This window comes from Canis lupus, chromosome 4 (assembly GCF_003254725.2).
Source record: "Canis lupus dingo isolate Sandy chromosome 4, ASM325472v2, whole genome shotgun sequence".
Classification (NCBI taxonomy): Eukaryota; Metazoa; Chordata; class Mammalia; order Carnivora; family Canidae; genus Canis; species Canis lupus.
The window spans coordinates 23,066,320-23,084,721 of record NC_064246.1 but is presented as its reverse complement, the minus strand read 5'-3'; the positions used below and the strand labels follow the sequence as shown (position 1 = coordinate 23,084,721).

At 55.5% G+C, this 18,402-nt stretch overlaps 1 protein-coding gene across 4 annotated transcripts in view; it reads right to left on the bottom strand.

The window, feature by feature from the left end:
* Positions 1-3,773: 3,773 nt before the first annotated feature.
* The window catches only part of CHST3 (carbohydrate sulfotransferase 3), a 34,506-nt gene continuing 19,877 nt past the window's right edge, over positions 3,774-18,402 (bottom strand). For 3 of the 4 annotated variants that reach the window (XM_025434410.3, XM_025434409.3, XM_025434411.3), the window contains exons 2-3: positions 11,177-11,401; positions 3,774-9,977 (exon numbers count right to left, since the gene is read on the bottom strand). In XM_025434410.3, coding sequence (XP_025290195.1) covers positions 8,684-9,977; positions 11,177-11,316 — 1,434 coding nt within the window. In that variant the 5' untranslated portion in view covers positions 11,317-11,401 and the 3' untranslated portion in view covers positions 3,774-8,683. Of the gene's footprint in view, positions 9,978-11,176; positions 11,435-18,402 lie in introns of all 4 variants that reach the window. The other variant, XM_035715259.2, reaches the window with a different exon arrangement.

The window sequence follows — 18,402 nt, the reverse complement described above, 5'->3', positions numbered from 1 at the left end:
CTGGGGGACCAGTGTACTGCACAGGGAGCATCACCTACTATGCACATTCAAGAGAAAGGAGTCGAAACCTTTCCAGGGAGGGCGGCTCTGGTAGGGACTGGACACCAGCTGCCCCCCACCCCAGCCTCTAGCTGGCCAAAAACACCTGTCTTCTTCCTCAATGCTCATTCTGAGCCCCCTGCTCGGATGGGCCTCGGCTGCTCTGGGGTGGGGGTGGGCAGGAGAAACCCAGATGGGTGCAGACGGGGTGGTTGGGTTCAGTGTTCTGACCAGGCAGACAGACGCAGAGCCCACAAGGTCCAGACTAACCAGCTTATTCCTCAGGTTTAAGGGCCAACGAGCCCGGGGAAGGCCTTGCTGCGAAAGTCAACCCGGACCCCCGCATGCCATGAGGGCTTCAAGCTGGAGGCTGGAAACTCAAAGGCCTATGGGGCCTGGGGAGCGATCATAGTGAATGGAGTCCAGCAGTGGCCCCGCTGGCCCGTTGCTGTCTCACCCTGGACAGAGGCGGATTCAGAGGTGGCTCAGCTGGAGGCGCAAGTGCCCTGGTCGATGTTGCCTCAGTGCTGGCGAGGCCAGGCGACCGGGGCACCCGGCTCCTCTCCCCCGGCCGCCCCCCTGTCCCTGCGGGAACAAGAGCCCCACGTCACCCGGAGCAGGTGTTGCCAGACTCCTCCCGCCCTTACAGCCCACTCTGCGTACTTACACTGCGTTCTGGAAACTTCCAACCACCGGCATCTCTGGGCTCAAAGGCTCGTTCCAGAATTCTGGAATGCTGTTTTGCCGGCAAGGTTGTGCTGGGGAATTAGTATTCAGCCAAAGTCTGACAAGGACTGGTGTAGGAACCCTCCAGGCTCACTCATCCCCGGGGGAGAAGGAGTCTAAGGCACCGGCTTTACCGTTTCCTGGAGGGGGCAGCTGGCCTAGCAGGGGACCTTCCCCCCCCCCTTGGCTCTCCCCCATACCCCCTCCCCTGCTGGCTCTCCCCACTCCTCCTCCCCGCTGGCTCCTCCCACCCCCTCCACCCCTGCTGGCTCCCCCCCACCCCTCCTCCCCTGCTGGCTCTCCCCCACCCCCTCCCTTGCTGGCTCTCCCCCACCCTCTCCCCTGTTGGCTCCCCCACCCCCTCCCCTGCTGGCTGGCTGCAGGGCCCAGATAAACCCCTTGCTCTCTAACCCTTATCTCAGCATCAACTTCAGGTGTTACTCAAACCAAGACACCTGATGTTCAAGAGGCAGCAGGAAGCTGGTTTTCACTTAAAACCCCTTACTTTTTAAGTGTCGGCCTCTGATGCCAATTGTTTAAAAACAACACCAGACACTGCGTGGGCCGCACATCCAGGGTCGGTTCGGTCCGGGGCGGGTGGTGTGCCTGGGTCCTGAGTTCTCGGAGTTGGTGGCCGTGGCTCTCCTCGAGGGTGTTCTTTTTTTTAGCGACTTGGCTGTCTTCCTCCCCTGCATCTCACGCGGATGACCCCTCCTTGTCATCACCCCCCACCCCCCTTCCTTCCTCCCTTTCTCACGGTCTGATTTTCCGGGGCCCGCCCCTCCCGCTGAGCCTTTACTACCCGCTTGCTCTTCCAATAAACCGCCCAGCAGGTTTAGCAAGGGGTTTACCAGCTGCGGGAGGTGGATTACATCTCCAGGGAACCTGTTTACGGTCGGTAACCTTTGTCCTGCTGTTTAAGAAATGGCTCCTTTTAAGAGTTACCTCCAAGCTCAGATCAACGGTGTCCTGTGGTGTTTACGCCTGGCCTGGTTCCCCAGGGTGACCCCCCTAATGCCGCAGAGGCCCTGCAGGTGTGGGCTGAGTTGAGGAAGCCAAGGACCCAGGGTTTCAGGCGACCCGGAGGTTTTAAGGCAGCAGGGGGGATGCCTCGGGGTGTGAACTTTGACCCCTCCCCCCAGTGCCCCTGAGGCTGCTACATTCTCAACCGGCCAACTCACTCCTGGCCTGCAGCTTGAGAATGGCCCGAAGGTGGGATGGGGCCCTGACTCTCAAGCCTGAACTTTTTTCCCCACCCTCTTTACCCACAACCTTCTTCTTGTCTGCTTGTCATGGCTTTTAGTCCCATATGCTTATATCTGCAGGTTTCTGAGAGCTACAAGGTGTTCAGTAGAATGCCAGCATCTTGAAAAGGTTGTTTGGCCAAAAACACTTCTCACGATGAAAGAATTCTACCCATAAAAACTGTTGTGAGAGAATTCTGGTCAGTTGGGGCAAAGGAAAGCAGGACTTCTCAGAGCCTTTAAGACGCTAACATGCACTGTAACTTCCTAAGCACGGTTAGGCGACCGCAGCTCCTCCAGACACATGAGGAGACACACTGATGCAGACTCCAGTGCTGGGCCTGCCGTGAGCAAATGACACAGGTCCCAGGCCCCTGCTGGTGGCCCAACTTCTTCCCAGATGGATCCAGCTGACTGTCCCTCCCTCGGAGACCCCGTGGAGTATTTGGCTCCTTCCCAGGGTTGGGTAACTCGGAGAATAGTGGAGGAAGATTCAGGAGTCCCAATAGGCCTGAGAGCAGGGAGGAAGGTTGTCTCCAGGCTGTGCTGGTGACTGAGGGCGTGAGTGGGTGGGAAGGTCTCCAGGCTTCTCTGCTCTATGATTATGGCAATTTGTTTCTCCAGGAGGTCATTTGTGGTAGGAAACATAGCCCAGAAATTAAACTAAATATATGCAGTCCCCAGAAGAGTGGATGCAGCAATGGCACCTGACTGGGGGTGGGGTGGCAGAGATATTCAGGTTGGGGTGTCATTGCAAATGGCTGTATTTCAAGGGTGGGGAGGAAGATGGTTTGAGTTCCCAAGGCCTGGCCTGGGTGAAATGGCAGAGGTACGGGTTTGAGTTTTGGGGAAGGGGTCCCATTCCTTCACATCATGCCTCCCTCTGTTGTCACCTCCCTCCAACTCCAGGTACCCAATTGCTCACGAGTGCTCAGTCGTTCTCTCCCTCTTCATGGCTGCTGCTGTCCTGTCTCCCCTGTGCCCCAAAACCCACAAAGCTTTACCAGCAACGTCTTCTCAGGTTCCAATAAAAAAAAAAAAAAAAAAAAAGAGGAACCCTCTTCCTTGGGAGATGCCTATTGTCTCCAGGTGGCTGTTAGGAGACAAAAGGGCCAAAATCTAATTGGCACTACAGTGATGAGTCAGGTCATAACGACTTGAAAGGACCCCATTCCATTTCTTAGCCGAAAGGGTCTTTGACGATCACCTCATGTGGTTTTTGAGATTTTGTTGAAGGTCAAAGGACTCTTAGGTGCCATTTCAACATGTGAAGCAGATCGATATGTAGCTGCTCCGGGCGAGAGGGCATTGCCTGCTTTTTCAGCTGACTTCTGGAACAGCAGTTGTAAGTCGCTGATTACATGCCTCGTTCTCAAGGAAACTAGGGCTCAGAGGAGGGAAGTGACTTGTCCAAGGTCACAGGGCCAGACAGTGGCAAAGCCGGGACTTGTCCCCGGGTCCCCTGACCTCTAGCCAATGCTCCTGTCCCTGCCCTGTAACACCGGGGTATTCATGTCTCAGACCTCATCCTTGCAGCCGGCTCCAAGCACAGTTGCCACCAGCTCTGCCATCTTGGTGACGTAAAAGGATCATCACACCCCCTGCACTTAGCCATGCTTCCCCGAGTCTTTCACTTCTCAGGGCCTTTCCTCTGCCCTGCCTCAGGCTAGAAGCACCCCTTTCCTACTGCTGCTAATTTTGTTTCTTGTTAATTTTTGATGGCTGCTGAGAACGAATGCGAAAGAAAGGCAGAGACACATTGGAGACTTTGCTCGCTGCGTGTTTTCATTTTTAATTAAATAAGTCAAGTAAGCCATCGAGTGATGGTTCACATTCTGTTCCACAAAGCAGACCCTGGCGGGCTCTCTGAAGGGCAGCCCCCTGCGTCTCCAGGAGACGGCCGACCGTAGCCGTGACAAGGACAGCGGGGCACGTGATGGCAAGGGGGCTGGGAGGCACGTGGCCGAGCACAGCGAGCTGCACGTATGTACACGGCCACACACGGCCGTGAAGGGAGGGTCCCATATCACATGACCATGAACCGTGACACAGGGCCGAGGGCTTGGCAAAAAAATGGAGTTTGTGGGACCCAGGAGGGAGCAGGGGAGCCAGGCACAGGGGGCCTAGAACACACGGACCAGATGGAGACTTCTGGGGTGCCCGATTCACTCCCAATGGTAGAGGAAGCAGGGTATTTCCCCCAATAAAATGCCTGGTCTACATTATGAGCTGGCCCATGGGGATGGCACCGCGTCCATACCCGTGGACACACACAACTGCTCTGGCCTCCAGGCACAGTCACGGAATGATGAAGCACATGAGACCAAAAGATCTCAAAGCTCTTAAGACATCTGAACTTGTCGGTTCTGTTTCATCCTGTTGAGGTAAAGGGCAGCTGCCACTATTCCTGACGTTGTGGGCAGCGGGGAGCTGATGCGGCTGCATTCAGGAGGTGCCCAAGGAGCCTTCCGCCTCTCATCCGGCTGGACCACGTCCTGGCATCTCCACTAGCAAACCCGCCACCTTGGGCCCCCCGGACTTCAGCCGATGCTCCTTCCGCTTTGCGCAGATCAGCAAGGCCTACTCGGCTTCTGCGGATGCGTTTCCCCATGCCCACCCCCTCTTCTTCCTGCCTTGGGAATGCATCCCCTCAAGACCCATCTTTGCTTTCAGCCTCGGGGATGGGACCAGGGGACCAGGGGACCAGGGGACCGCCTCAGGGATGCAGCCATCTGGTCTTCGGCTCCCGTCCTTCATAATCCTTCATAATGAAGGGGCAGGCCCTAGAGTCAATTAAAACAGGTCCATTCCCCCCTAATGTGGGAAAGGTCCACCAGGGCTGGGAGAGACCCTTGGGGTCAGGACCAGACCATCTGATGCTTCCATCTCTGGGCCAAGCGTGCATCTTCTGGGACAGGGATCCCCTGACTTCCTGCTGGAACTTACTCCATCATCAGACAGGGCAGAGGTGGTGGGGAAAGATGCCCTTGTGATGGGTGGGGTAGGCCCTCTGCTCTCAGGGCTCCAGTCAGCTGCTGCCCCTTTACACCAGCCCTGGGCAGAAGCTTCCATCCAGGCTGAGAGTACTGACAGCGAGTAAACTCTTCATTGAACTTTTTTTTCCTATTCATTTACTTATTTATTTTCAAGTGTATGCATCACATAAAGGGACCAAAGGTGAGAATTTGTTCATGTCTCAACCTCAGGAAGAGCTTGGTGATAACCTGCAGTGAGGGGTGGGCAGTAGGTGGGAGGGTGCCACGGAGCTGCGAATCTGCTTCTTTCTTCCTCCCTCTGGGGACTCAAGGACCCTGCTCCCCACCGACTGGTCCCTGAGACCCCCACCCCCAACCTGGCGCCTTATTCCCTCCAAGGTGTACAAAGAAGGCTGGAGGAGAAACCAGGAATAGGAGGCAGTGGTGACAGCCTGTGGGTGTTAAGACACTCCCCTGTCTCACTAAGGTCTGGAATGTTCTGTACTATTTATATAGGCCAGGCTAAAGAGGTCTTCGTCAAGAAAAAGAAAATGAGTAAACACTCATTGCTGAATGGACCTCTTGTTCCGGGGAAGCTGGCAGCCTCAGAGGTAAGGCCTCAACTGCTCCCTGTCTGCAGGCAGGTGGACGCTATGCGGGGGGAAAGCTCCGGTAGAGCCGGCAAGAGCAGAGAAACCTGTGCTGGCCTCGCTGGAAAAGGACGCACTTGCCTTAGCTGGACCCCCTTCCTCAGCCCAGCTGCCTGCTGAAAACCACAAATGCACCCCCACCAGGTTCCCAGAGTCGAAAGTCAGTAGTTGCCCCCACCCTGTCCTTCCCCAAACCCCAAAGGTTCCCAGAGCGCTGCTGAGCCCCAAGGCAACACTCATGCGTGTGGTGTCCTGTCTCAGACACCAGGGCAAAGGGAATACAGCAGAAAGGGCCTTAGAAGTCGCATCTTCAAAGCAACAAGAGAAAACCAAGGTACCTCCTTAAACAATATCCTGGGGCCAGGGCAACCCCCTGCCCTTGGGTTTACTCTTCTCTTGCATTCTGAATCATCTTCGAGAGTCCTCATGTGCATGGCGTGAGTCAACGCTTTCTATCACTGTTTTGTCTTGATTTGGGTACAGCTTTGAGTCCCTGCAAATAATAAGGCATTTTATGTCTCTCCTTTGTCACAAAATAAATAAATTAAGTCAACGTGCAGTGTACAAATTGTCAATGTCCTGAGAAGTCCCAAAGGTCCATTCTCGGCACTGTCCTCTGAGCTCGGAGGTGGATGCCTCGGCCCCAGAGGCAAAGGAAGGAAGAAAGCAGTTTACTGTCCACACCAGGAGGGCCCCAAGAAGAGCCCCAGATGGAGGTGGTTGCCTCTGTCCTGCCCCGGCCCCCACCAACCACAGGTGGGGAACAGTGCAGGGAGCAGGGTGAGGCTGGGGAGGAGCAGCCAGCAGAAACATCTGGGTCTCGCTCTGCCCCGGGGTCAAGTTTGCAGAGCTGGAGTCCCTTTGGACCCCAAATCAGAGCCAGCTCCCTGCACAACTTATTCTGGGGCTGGAAACCCAAGGCTGGAGACCCCCTTGAATGGCTGTAGACCATGGGGATGGAGACCCAGCAACTCCAAATGCAGTGATTATAACAGACCCCACAAATGGCTAAGGTCCCACCCTCTCAAACAGCAGCTTCTGGCCAGGACACACTCCCCATGGCAGCACCAGCTGGACTCAGATCCTCTATTTCCCTTGTGCCCATGTTACTCAAACTGAAACTCAGCCCTCTGGGTTTGACAACAGGACAGATCTGACATAGAAGTTGTCCAGGAAATGAGAAACAGCCCTTGTGAACTTGGGCAGCTCTTCGAGTTCTGAGGTGGACTCACTTCTGCTCCCCAGTTTGGGGACATTTGCTGTTTGGCCATAGGCCCCTGACCCCCCAGGAGATGCATTTGGACCTGGAAGAGATGTTCAAATCAGGCCTCATCTCGGGGAGAGGGTGAGAGCTGATTTATGTTGCTTCTGGATAGACAGCAAAGAACCCTGGTGGTTTCTGAGATTCATTCCACATGGGGTTCAAACAGAAAAGCCCGTGGGGCACTGCAGGATGCCAGGTGGCCGCCTAGGCTCTGTTCCTTCTGGGGAAAGCTCTTCCTCCTCCTCCTCTCCCTTCAGCAGGAGCCAGAGTGCTCCCTGCTGGTCCTCCCAGCCCCCTCAAGCCCAGATCACTTCCAAGCATCACTCCTGCAGAAACAAAATCAGAAACATAGCCACAAAACAAGATACCAAACTATAAATAACTTTTTTTTTTTAAAAAGTCCAAATAAAACACCCAGCCTATCCCAAGTTGAGCAACACTCTTCCCAGAGCCCTGAAAGCTGGAATTCCAGACACTAACCATGTAACCATGGTGACCAACCAGGGGCTGACCTCTGTCCCCCGTCTTCTCAGGGGAGGGGGTACCCTGATGTGACTTCTCCCCCAAGAGCACTCTGCATTCTCTCCTAGGCCCGGCCCCACACAAGGCCTGACTGGAAATGGCAGGACTCAGGAGCTGCTTTTTGGCTCCAGTCAGGCCCGAGGCAGCCTTCAAACATGGACAGGCTCTCAGGGAGCCAGCCCAGCTGGGACGGGGCATTTGGGCTGCAGTCACGTGAGAGTTGGCCCACCATTTCAAAACATCCTGCCTGCCAGCAGGGAGGACGTGAATGGGCCGGAGGAGGTAGCCAGGAGAAACCAAGGCAGGCGGGGGCCACAGACTCGGCCGTTTTGTATCTACCGTTCAGTCCCAAATCTGGTCGGAATGGGGTCATGGCCTGGGACCATGTTTCCTTCCCCATCCCCAAATGATTCTAAAAATGTAATTAAAGCCTCCTCTTTGGGTGTGTGATTGTTAAACCCTGTGGGCCTAAAGCAACAAGGAAGACTGTGGATGTGTATATGTGGATTTGCGTTTCTACGGTTTTGTGTGTTTGTGTGTGTGTGTGTGTGTGTGTGTGTGTGTGTGGTGTACGTAGAGGCACTGTCTTTACCCATGTAGGTGTGTTTTGTAGCTCTGTGCAGGGCTGATTTCATCAGTAACCAGCATGGCTATTTCATTTATGAAAATACTGAATCACTCTTGGTTGAAAAGCCTCAACTGCCATCCTCGGACGTTCTGGGCCATTCCGGTCCCTCCCCAGGGATCCGTGCAGATGGCACACTGGATTGTGTAGAAATCCAGAAACTGAGTACAGCAGGAAGCCTGTGACCGGTCGGTGCCCACAGTCCCTTCTGGTTAAGCCTCGGACTCTGGCCCACAGGGTCCGCAGGCATTTATGCCTGTTTTGTGTATGTGCGTGTGTGAGAGAGAGACAGAGACAGAGACAGAGACAGAGACAGAGACAGAGAGAAAAAGGCTTGTCAACAGTTCTGGGCCTGTGTGGGCCTGCGAGGGCCTGCCCGGGAGGCCGCGGCCCCTTAGGCCCGGGTCTGGCGGTCCTCGCCGGACAGGCAGCGGCTCGCTCTCGGGGAGACCCCAGCCCCAAGGCTGCGGTGGGAGAGCTAGCTGGCGGAGGGGGCGCCTACTGCTGCGGCGGGGGGACGGCCTGGCCCGCGGGAGAGGCCGCCGGCCGGGCGCCCCCCACCCTCTCTGCGGGAGCCACCGTCTCAGGGGCGGCCGGGGCGCGAGCAAGGCAGGTGGGCCTTTGACGAGGAGGGCGGCCTACGTGACCCAGAAGGTTCCCCGCTCCTCCAGCAGGCTGACGGAGCGGTTGGCCAGGGCGGCGGCGTCCCGCGCCAGCCGGTAGCCGAAGAGGCGCATGGCGGGCCCGCAGGCGGCCTGCACCACCTGCGCCAGCTTGAAGGGCATGCCGAAGCGCCACTTCTCGAACTGCTCCGAGGAGTTCTTCTGCGTGGAGTAGATGCCGCTGGCGTCCTGGGCCGCCTGCGTGTTCCTGCGGATCCAGTCCTCCACCTGCGCCGTGAGCGGGATGCCGGCGAAGCGGTACATCTCGCGCGCCTTCTGCAGCGGCCAGCGCGCCACGTCCTCGTAGCGCACCAGCATGTAGCGGCCGCGCAGCCAGGCGGGCTGCCGCAGGCCCAGCTCGGCCGACAGCCGGATGCTCTCGCAGTTGCCCCGCAGCCGCTGCACCTCCTCCTCGCCCAGGCGCGCCTGGCCCTCGGCCAGCCACTTCTTCCAGCCCTCGTACTTGCCGGCGAAGGCCACCATGCGGGAGGCCAGCACGGCGCGCGGGTCCCGCACCAGCTGGATGACGCGCAGGTCCAGCCGCGGGTCCTCGGCCAGCGGCTGCAGGAACTCCAGCTGCCGGATGCGCACGGCCTTGAGCGCCATGTGGTCCTTGCGGCGGCAGGCCTCGGCGGCCAGCGTCACGTTGAGCGGCCCGCAGCGGCGGTTCTTGCAGTGGTACTTCTCGAAGACCTTCTTGACGAAGGGCGTGCACACGGGCTCCTCGCACAGCGAGCGGCTGGAGCCGCGGCGGAACATGAACTGGGTCAGGTGGTCCTCGGGCAGCGGGCTGATGAAGTGCTCCAGCACGTACAGGTCGCACAGGAACAGCTGCTTGAGCACGTCGCGGTAGACCAGGGCCGCGCCCGCCGCGTTGGCGCCTCCGGGCTCGAAGGTCACGGTGCGCTCGATGTGCCACAGCGGCTCGAAGAGGTAGAAGATGTTGCCCTGCTGGTTGAAGAACTCGCCCACGAACGAGGAGCCGGTGCGCGTGGTGGCCATGAGGAGCACGTGGCGCCGCGGCCGGGCCTCGGTGGGCCGGGGTGGCCCCCCTTCCCGGGCCGCGGCCTCCAGCCCGGCCTCGGCCTCCCCGGCGGGCTCTACGCCCAGCTGCAGACTCAGGTTCCGCAGGCGGCCCTGCAGCTGGGTGAAGGCTGAATCCAGCTCGCTCAGGGACAGGAGGGACGCGTTGTCCGCCAAGATCAGGGCCGGGTCGGTGCTGTTGGCGTCCACCAGGGGTTGTGGGATCTGCTTTAGCTTGTCTGACACCCTAGGGGCGAAAGAAGGGAAATCGGGGTCAGCGAGCTACCGGAGGCGCCATCCCTTGTGCAACCCGAAGCATCCTCCCGGGGCCATCACCCCAGGCCTCCCTTAGCTGGGTTTCCCTGGAAGCCGACTTTGGAGCAAGGATTTGAGTTTAGCCGGGACATGATCACGGGGAGAACTGGTAGAGAGGTAGGAGGTGAGGTGGGGAGAAAAAGAGGTCTGTAAAGGGTGAGCAGGTGTCCCTGTGGGCAAACCAACCCCACAGGGGCACACCCGAGGATTGTCTCACTCAAGGGTGTGAAGCTCCAGCTGGTCTTAGCTAAAGGCTGCTCCCAGAGGTATCCCTAGCTTACCCGTGTGCGGGGAGACAGAAAGCTCTCTGGCAGAGAGCTGCAGGGGCTGGCAGTAGGACCCTGTGGGCCCCAAGTGGAACAGTCCATGCTGAGGAACCCAGGTGGGGCGGTGGCACAGTGCCTGCTACACAGGCCATCCCTGGCGGCTGCTTTCTTGGAAGGTGTTGTGCTGGGAGAGCAGGTCTAGAAATCTTTTTGTGTCTAGCAGGCTCTCCAGCAGAACCACTGCACAAGGTGGAATGCCACCTCCAGGGGGTGGCATTCCTAGTGTAGTCGAGGTGAGTGCACAGCCCCAGAATTTAGCAGTATACAACCTGGACGGCTGCACATGGCAGCCCTGCCCATCAGGGTTTGTGTACCAGGACCCCGCCTTTCCATGGGCTCGCCCTCAACCATGGCCTCGGGCTGGTTATGGATTGTTAATGTGAGGCATCATCCTAGCCAGGAAGTAAATGAATAATAATAGTCATGGTCAGCAAGTATTAGATGCCAACTGCCTGCCAGGCACTGAGGTAAATGTTTTACATGTCCTGATTTAATCTTTATAAGGAAAGCCCCATCGTTAACCGGATTTTACAGAACTTAGGACACAGAAGAGTGAATTTGTTCAAGCTGTCACAGCTAGAAAGAGCCAGAATAAGGATTCCAACCCAGGCTGCCTGAGTCCAGAGCCCAAGTGTTATCCCTATGTAGTCCTGAGGACCTGTGCAGGCCCACTGCCCGGGCACAGGAGGGGCCTGATGATTACTGGTTGAAGGACTGCCTTTGTAGGTCCACGAAGAGCCCTATAGCTACCTCTCTCCCCATCCGCCCCTCCCTGATAAGGAAGACTTGTGCTTGTATCCCTCACCTTGATATGATTTTATTTTCCTTTTCAATGAAGACAAAAACCACCACCACAAAAGCCAGGAAAAGGGCATATTTGCTCCTCATTCTCAGGCTGTGCAGAAAGTCCCGGCAGTCCTGGGGAAAAGCGAGTCCTTTCTCCATGGGGAAGGGTGGGGCGGTGGGCACTCAGCTCAGGAGCATCACTCAGGGCCTGGCTGGTCGTCTTCAGGTGGGGGACACCCTTGTCCTGTGAAGAGACCGGTGGTCAGGACACCCCTGTCTGGAGATGAGGAATGAAGATGAGTTTTTCCACCCAACTTACAAGGGTTGTGGCCCTGATTAGGCAGCCAGAAACCCAGACCCACTCTCCCAGTGGAAGAGAGGTGAGATCAGATCATTCCAAATGCCAATCAGCCCTATGATTCATTCATCCCACTTCCATCAATTTATCCTTTGACCTCACACGTAACTCAAGGGCAAGTGCGCAGTAAGAATGTTCCTTGCACTATAAATGTCTGCATTTGCAAAAGACTACAAATACCTAAATAAAAAATGATGGAGATGGCCCTATGAGTGCTGATGCGAATAACCTAATACATATACTAGATCCTTCACTTGGTCCCTTCCAAAATCCCTTACATGGCCCTCGCGTCTCAGCCTCCTGGAGCAGCCTCCCGGTGGCTAGGTTAGGGCTCCCCCGTGCCCACCACCACGCAAAGACTCCTATTAGCACCTGAGACTGTCATAATGTGAGCCCACTTGTAGCGATTTGTTCAACACTGATCATCCCTCTGTGGAGTGCAGGGAGTTTGTCCAGGACCCTCATTATCCTTTAGCACTGGGCTGGGCACACAGGAGACACCTGAGCACGGTCACCACATAGCAGAATGGATAAAGGAATAAATGACCCTCAATGGAAGATGCATACAATTTTAAAAGCTGGGGCAAATACAGCACGGCCTGATGGTGCCCATTTCCTGCATTCCTCCTCACCATCACACACACCCCTGTCCTGCATCATGAGCCCCAGATTCCAGCACAACACCCACCCCCCGCCCCCCATTGAAAAATCTATCCCTTTTCCGTAAGGACCTTCATCCACGGGTTACTATTTGCTCCAAGTGTGGAGAAGTCTCATGACCTGGTGCAGGGCACCCAGGATCATCTCTCCTTCTGGAAAAGATGGATATTCCCACAGAAAGCAGCTGACGTCAACATGGGGGAGCAGGAGGGCAGGAAGGTAGGTCCCATGACTGCACCTGCATCATACAATGGAAGTGGCCAGAGGGACAGTCAGAGCATGTCCTTTGGGGAAGGCAGGGGGGTGGGGGCTCTGCAACGCAAGGAGGCAGATGTGTAGCCTGGTAGCTGATGGCGGCACCCAGCTGTGCGGGGCAGAGGGATGGCGAGATGTCCTGAGTGTGGGTGATTGGAGAGGGGCTCAGGAGGGAAGAGGCCTGCAGGGCCAGCTCCAGGGCAACTGGAATATTCCTGCCCCTTCCTAATTCTCCTGGGCCTTTCCCCACACACTCACTAAACAACTCCTTTCTGAGCACCCACTCTGTGCCAGCCACTGGTCTAGGCTCTGGGGATACAGCAGTAAACAGGCAGACCTGGTCCTTACCCTCAGGAAGCTTCCATTCTGGTTGGAAAGGCCAACTGGAATTATTTGGGTAGCCAAAATTTATTGAGTGCTTACAGCTCTGTGGCCGGTGCCAAGCTAAGCACTTGATTTGCATTTCCTCATCAGATCCTTACAGTCCTATTAGGTAGCAACGATCCCATTTTATAGATGAGGAAACTGAGGCCGAGGGGTTAAATCACCTGTCCCAGCTTCCTCCAACAGCAGCCTTCATCGCCTCCCCAAGTTCCAGGTCACTCGAGCCTCTCTCTGCTCCCCAGTCACCCCTTCCATAGCACGTATGGTTGGGCTTTCCAGCTGATGGTCTGTCTGTCTTCCCTTCTCAGACTCCGAGTCCCCTGAAGTAGGGACTTGTGTCTGGAACGGCACCCACCATATACCAGCTGCCCGACAAAACACGAGTGAGCAAACCTGTCAAAGCTGGTGCCTGGCAGGCTGTCAGATGAATTTGCAGAATGACGGGCAGAGCTAGGTTCCCCATTTAGTCCATGGTGGGGTGCGAGGCCACCCGTCCCTCTGGAAGGGTGAGACCCAACGCTGAGTCTGCAGAGCACCAGGGACTGAAATCCTGACTTTCTTCCCTCTCATCTCTCGGCTGAGAGTTGCCTGTGTCTGACAATATGAGGGAAGCAGAAGGAGCCGGGTCCAAAAGTCCTGGGTTCTAGTCCTCTCTTCCTCTCTATCAGGCTGTCTAACCTTGTATGAGTGACTTAACTTTTCTGGGTCTCAGTTTCTCAACCTGTAGCATATAAAAAAACCTGTATATAAGGTTGCCATGAGGAATAGTATTTGGGGCACTGTAAGTGTTCGTGAAATATGAGAGGGGAGAAGGGGAAGGGGTGGGTGGAGGGAGTTGCCTTGCCCTCGCTGATCTGGCCCTTCTGGGTCTTTGGTAAGATTAGAAGTTCGGCTGTCTTGATGATGAAGCTCCCGTGCCTTCTCCTCCCTTCCCTTGCAAGCACTGTTTCTATTTTTGAGCTGCCACCCCAGTCCCCTAACCGCCCTGAATAATACAGGATTCCTAAGAACCTTCCCGGCCCTAAAAGGAAGAAGCAATGGTGAAAACTCTCTGACACAAAACACAGGGCAGGCTGTTGACTCCTTCGCCCTGTCCCAGCAGGCCACTCCTAGCTTTAGCTCTGGAAGCCCAGACGGTGGTGGGCGGGGAGGTAAGGGAGGTTTAGAGGTCCTGGGGGAATGTGGGAGGTCCTTAGACCCAGGAGGTGCAGAGGGGGCCCCAGGGGCCAGGAAGTCACAGGGTCATGAGGGAGGAAGATGGGGCCAGGATGTGGGGTCACCTGGCAAAGCTCCTGACAGAGGCCCTCTGTAAGAAATGGGTCTGTGAACATCTGTGAACACTAGTCAAACCTTTGTGCTTACCTCCTTTCCAAAACCCATAGTGCACCCTTGCTTAGCTCATGGGAAGCATGAAACATCTTTTCCTTCTCTTGGCAGACGCCGCCTCCCGAGGGAATACTCGATATCTTTTCTCCCCTGACACCCAGCAAGTGATGTGACAGCCAAAGGAAAAGGGGAGACGCCAGCTGAGATCCCATTTCCAGGGCAGCAGGGCCAATGGTGAAGAAGGCCAGAAGCACGGGCCAGCCCAGCTGTGCCTGGATGCAGCAGGGGGTGGGACAGCCCTTGGCCCAGTTAGACCCAGTGCTCGGCTCGGGAGTCCTCCCCGGGAGCCCTTCCCTGACCACCAACCTCACGCCGACCACCTCCCCTCCCCCAGCACTTCCCTTCCCTTCTTAGCATCCTGCTTTATTTCCTTCCTGGCCCGAGATGTACTGGTTTCTTGCCTAATGCAGCCCCTGGCGTGTAGGTCCATGAGAAAGGAGAGCTTCGTCCATCTGTTGCATCCTTGTATTCTGTGCCCAGAATCCCCGTGTCCTACTCTGGGCGTACCAGGCACAGAACAGGTGCCCAGAATACCTGTTGAACGAGTGGACGAATGCCATTTCCAAAGCATTTGGCCCAGCGGGAGTTGCTCGCTCATTCTAAGTCAGTGGGACACACGAAGAAGAAAAAGCAGTTGTCCCCTGGATGAGTGGACGATGTGTGTGCTGTGAGCATGCGCTGTGGGTGTGCGCTCTGAGCATATGCCCTGAGTGTGTACTATAGGGATGTGCCAGGTGTGTACCACAGGCAAATACTGTGCGTGTGTACTATGGGTGCAGCTTCACACTTGGGGCTTCACATCTGTCAGTCTCTGGAATTATCACTGTCAATCTGGGATGTCATTTTGAGGATGAAGAAACTAAGCCTTGGGGCTTTCAGCTCAAGCCCGCACAGCTATGTGCTAGTGACAGGAGGCCAGAAAACCGCCAAGGGTATCCCACATAAATCTTAGTGTGGGAGAACTGAAGAGAAAGTGGGCTGAGCTAAGGCCCCAACTCTAGGCACCAACCTCCCTCTGCTCCTCTCCCCTCGGGGGCCTTTCTGCTTAGGCCTCTCTCCTGCCCAGCGAGGGGGCCCTCACTAGACAACAGTTTTCTACTTGGATGCCTCCCAGTCTGCTCCTGCCTCCCCTAGGGGAAGGTGGGGTTCCGAGTCTGCTGGGAATGGAGCTCTGATAAGGGATGGGCCCTGCCAGACATTGCATCAGGCAGCAAAACTGCACGCCCCTCGCATGCAGAGGCCAAGAGCACCGAGGGGGCTGGGCCTCAGCCGTCAGAGGCTCTGCTCCTCCCTCTGTTCCATCGGAGGAAGAGCCACCCCGAGAAGAGGAGCTGAGAGAGGGCAAGAGGCCAGAAGGGGGGCTCTGGGGTGCAGTGAAGGCCCCTGTGGAAAACTCTAAACCAACATCCCGTGGGCCACAGCCCGGGGGTAGAGGGGAGGTGCCCCACACACGATGCCACCAAAGCCCGTGAGGGGAAACCTCAGGAGGGCTTCCTGGAGTTGCCTCTGAATCCCCCAGAGAGTAGGACAGAGGGCAGGGCAGAGAGGAAGGGCTCCAACGCTGGGCCTGCCCCTGAGGTAGGCCATCTTTGCGTGGGGAATGCAGAAGCCCATCCAGTGGCCTGTCCAAGCTGGGTTCCGTTTCACATAGGTAAGGAGGGCCTGGCAAGGACCAAGGCTCCAGTATCTCAAGCCAAGTGTCTGACAGGAGAGTAAATGCCTAAGGGCTGTTGGATGCACCAGGGAGTGAAGGAAGAAGACAGTGAGGACGTAAATGGATGTCTGGCTGATGCTCCCCTGCGCGGCTTGGGGCTGTCATTCCTCCTCGAGCCTGCTCACAGGCCAGGACTCTAGCTTCCTCTCCCAAGAACAAACCCCTCTAGGACCTCCTTACGGGCCTGCGCCCAGCCCCAGCCAAGACAGAGACAGACGAGAAGCGGCCAAAGTTGAAGGTGCGTCTCACCTCGGCAACAATGGACATCCAAGAACTTGTGAGAAGAAGTGGGCCACAGCCACGAGGTGGGCCACGGACCGGGCTGAGGGCCAGCCTGGTGGGGATGGGGCTGCCACAGACTCTCGGGGCATCAGCTCCGCCTGGGACGGACCCCGGCTGCCCCTCAGCCCTGTTTTGCAGTGTGGGGATGTGGGACAACACACTCTCTGCTCCCATTTGAGAGTTGCTTCATCAGGGCCTGCTCAGCCCCGTGAGCAAAACATCCCGTGTAAACCCTAAAGCCAACAGGCACATGAAATACAGGGCTCCAGAGAACAGTCCCAGGGCCTGCCTGTCAGCAAAGGCACTTCTAACACCTCTGACACTCAGCCTGCAACCCTGGGCTGGGTCGGAGCTGACCCCCACTCTGGGCTTTGTCCAGTCGGGGCCTGCAGTGGAAGCTGGGTCCAGGTTGTCCAAAGAAATGCATCCTGTATACTACTCCCCCTAGATCATGAAAAAAACAAAACATAGCTCTTGTCCTAATCCTGCAGAATGTCGGGACTTGGAAATTTTCTTACCTGCCCTTCCTCATTTTTTATCTATAGAAATTCAGGCTCAGAGAGACTAAAGGATACAAGTGGATGGTGACAAAACTCAAACTACTACACGGGTCTTCTGTCTCCCAGGTTAGTGATGGCCCTGCCCCAGTGTAGCACTCTCACTCTCACAGCTTAGGCCACTTAAGAAGCTTCATTACCGGGATGGCAAATACACGGCACCACACACCACCACTCACGTGTCTTGTGCCTGGAGCAGACATCACTCATCGATGTCCTCTCCATAGCTGCGACTGCATGTGGCCTCATAAACCTTATTGCAGCACCAATCCATTAGAGTTGTCAGGTGAAATAAAACCAATTTGCCCTCCCAACTTTACAGGATCCTCACTGGCTACCAAACAAAATTCCTCACCACCTCTTAGTTTGGCATCCTACAATCTGATGTCACCCCGAAATGCCAGCCCAAACTCCAAGTCTCCTCTTACATAGACCCTCCATTCAAGCACATGTGCCTCATACATCCACCCTCCAAGCCCTTAGCTTAGCCCATAAAGCCCTTTACTGAACAAAACGTTGCAGATTATCATGAATGGTGAAGGTTACTAAGAATAGTTAAGACAAAAATTGGCAAAAAAAAAAAAAAAAAAAAACCCTGCTTTTTTGAAAACAATTGCAATGGATGCAAAGTTCTTAGAGCCCCACCTTTCTCCCTCACGTGGCTTGTGCTTTCCTGAACTAGAGTGGAGGCAGAGTTACCGAGAGCCTAGGAAATTGCACAGAACCGCTGCCAATCCATTCCATACCACAGCTGGCAAAGATCTTTACACGGCTAATTTTATATTATTACTCACATGCCTTTATATGTTTTTATGAATAAGAGCCAAAACTTAAAAAGTCTCAGGGCTTCCCCACAAAATGTTTTCTGGGTTCTGGCAAAATTTGGGCAAGCCCACTGGAGTGTGTCTTAAGTGTGAACATAAGCTGCTGTGGGTACTACGGCAGAGAAAGGTTGAGGCCAGTTGCCTAAAGAAAGCACATGAGGGCAAATGGAAACGACACATGGGGCCCATTTTTTCACATACCAGATTGAAAGACAACATCTTCTATAATCTACTCTACAGGTAAAGTTATGGAGAAACAATCGGCAAACTGGCAAACACTTGGCGCTCATCAAGCCCCTGCATGCCTCCACCTTCCCCAGCCTGTTGAGGCGTATGACCAGGTTTCACTCAGTGGGATGTAGGTTGGAGCGATGTGAGCCACTTCTAGGCCTGGTCCTTCCGATGATCCTACACATTCCTCAGACCCAGTCTTCTCTTGCTGTGGCAACACTGGAGGCCACATGTTGCAGCTGGCTTAGTCTAGATCCTGAGCTATTGATGGGAGAGCCCCCAAACCTGTGTCAGATGCAGTGCAATAAGCCTTTGTGGGGTGAAGCCACTAAGATCTGGGGGGTGTGTTACTGCAGCATATAGCCTGTTCCGTCCTAACACACGGGATCTTCTGGTAATGCTGATGAGAGCATCCTTTCTGAAGGACAATTTGGCAAAACCATCACCATTTTAAATATGCACACTCTTTGACCCAGGGGTTCCATTTCCAGAAATTAATCCTGCAGATACACCCCCACAGATACGAGGACACACACAATAGTAAACTGTTCATAATTGCAAAAGGCTGAACATAACCCTAATGTCTGTCAACAG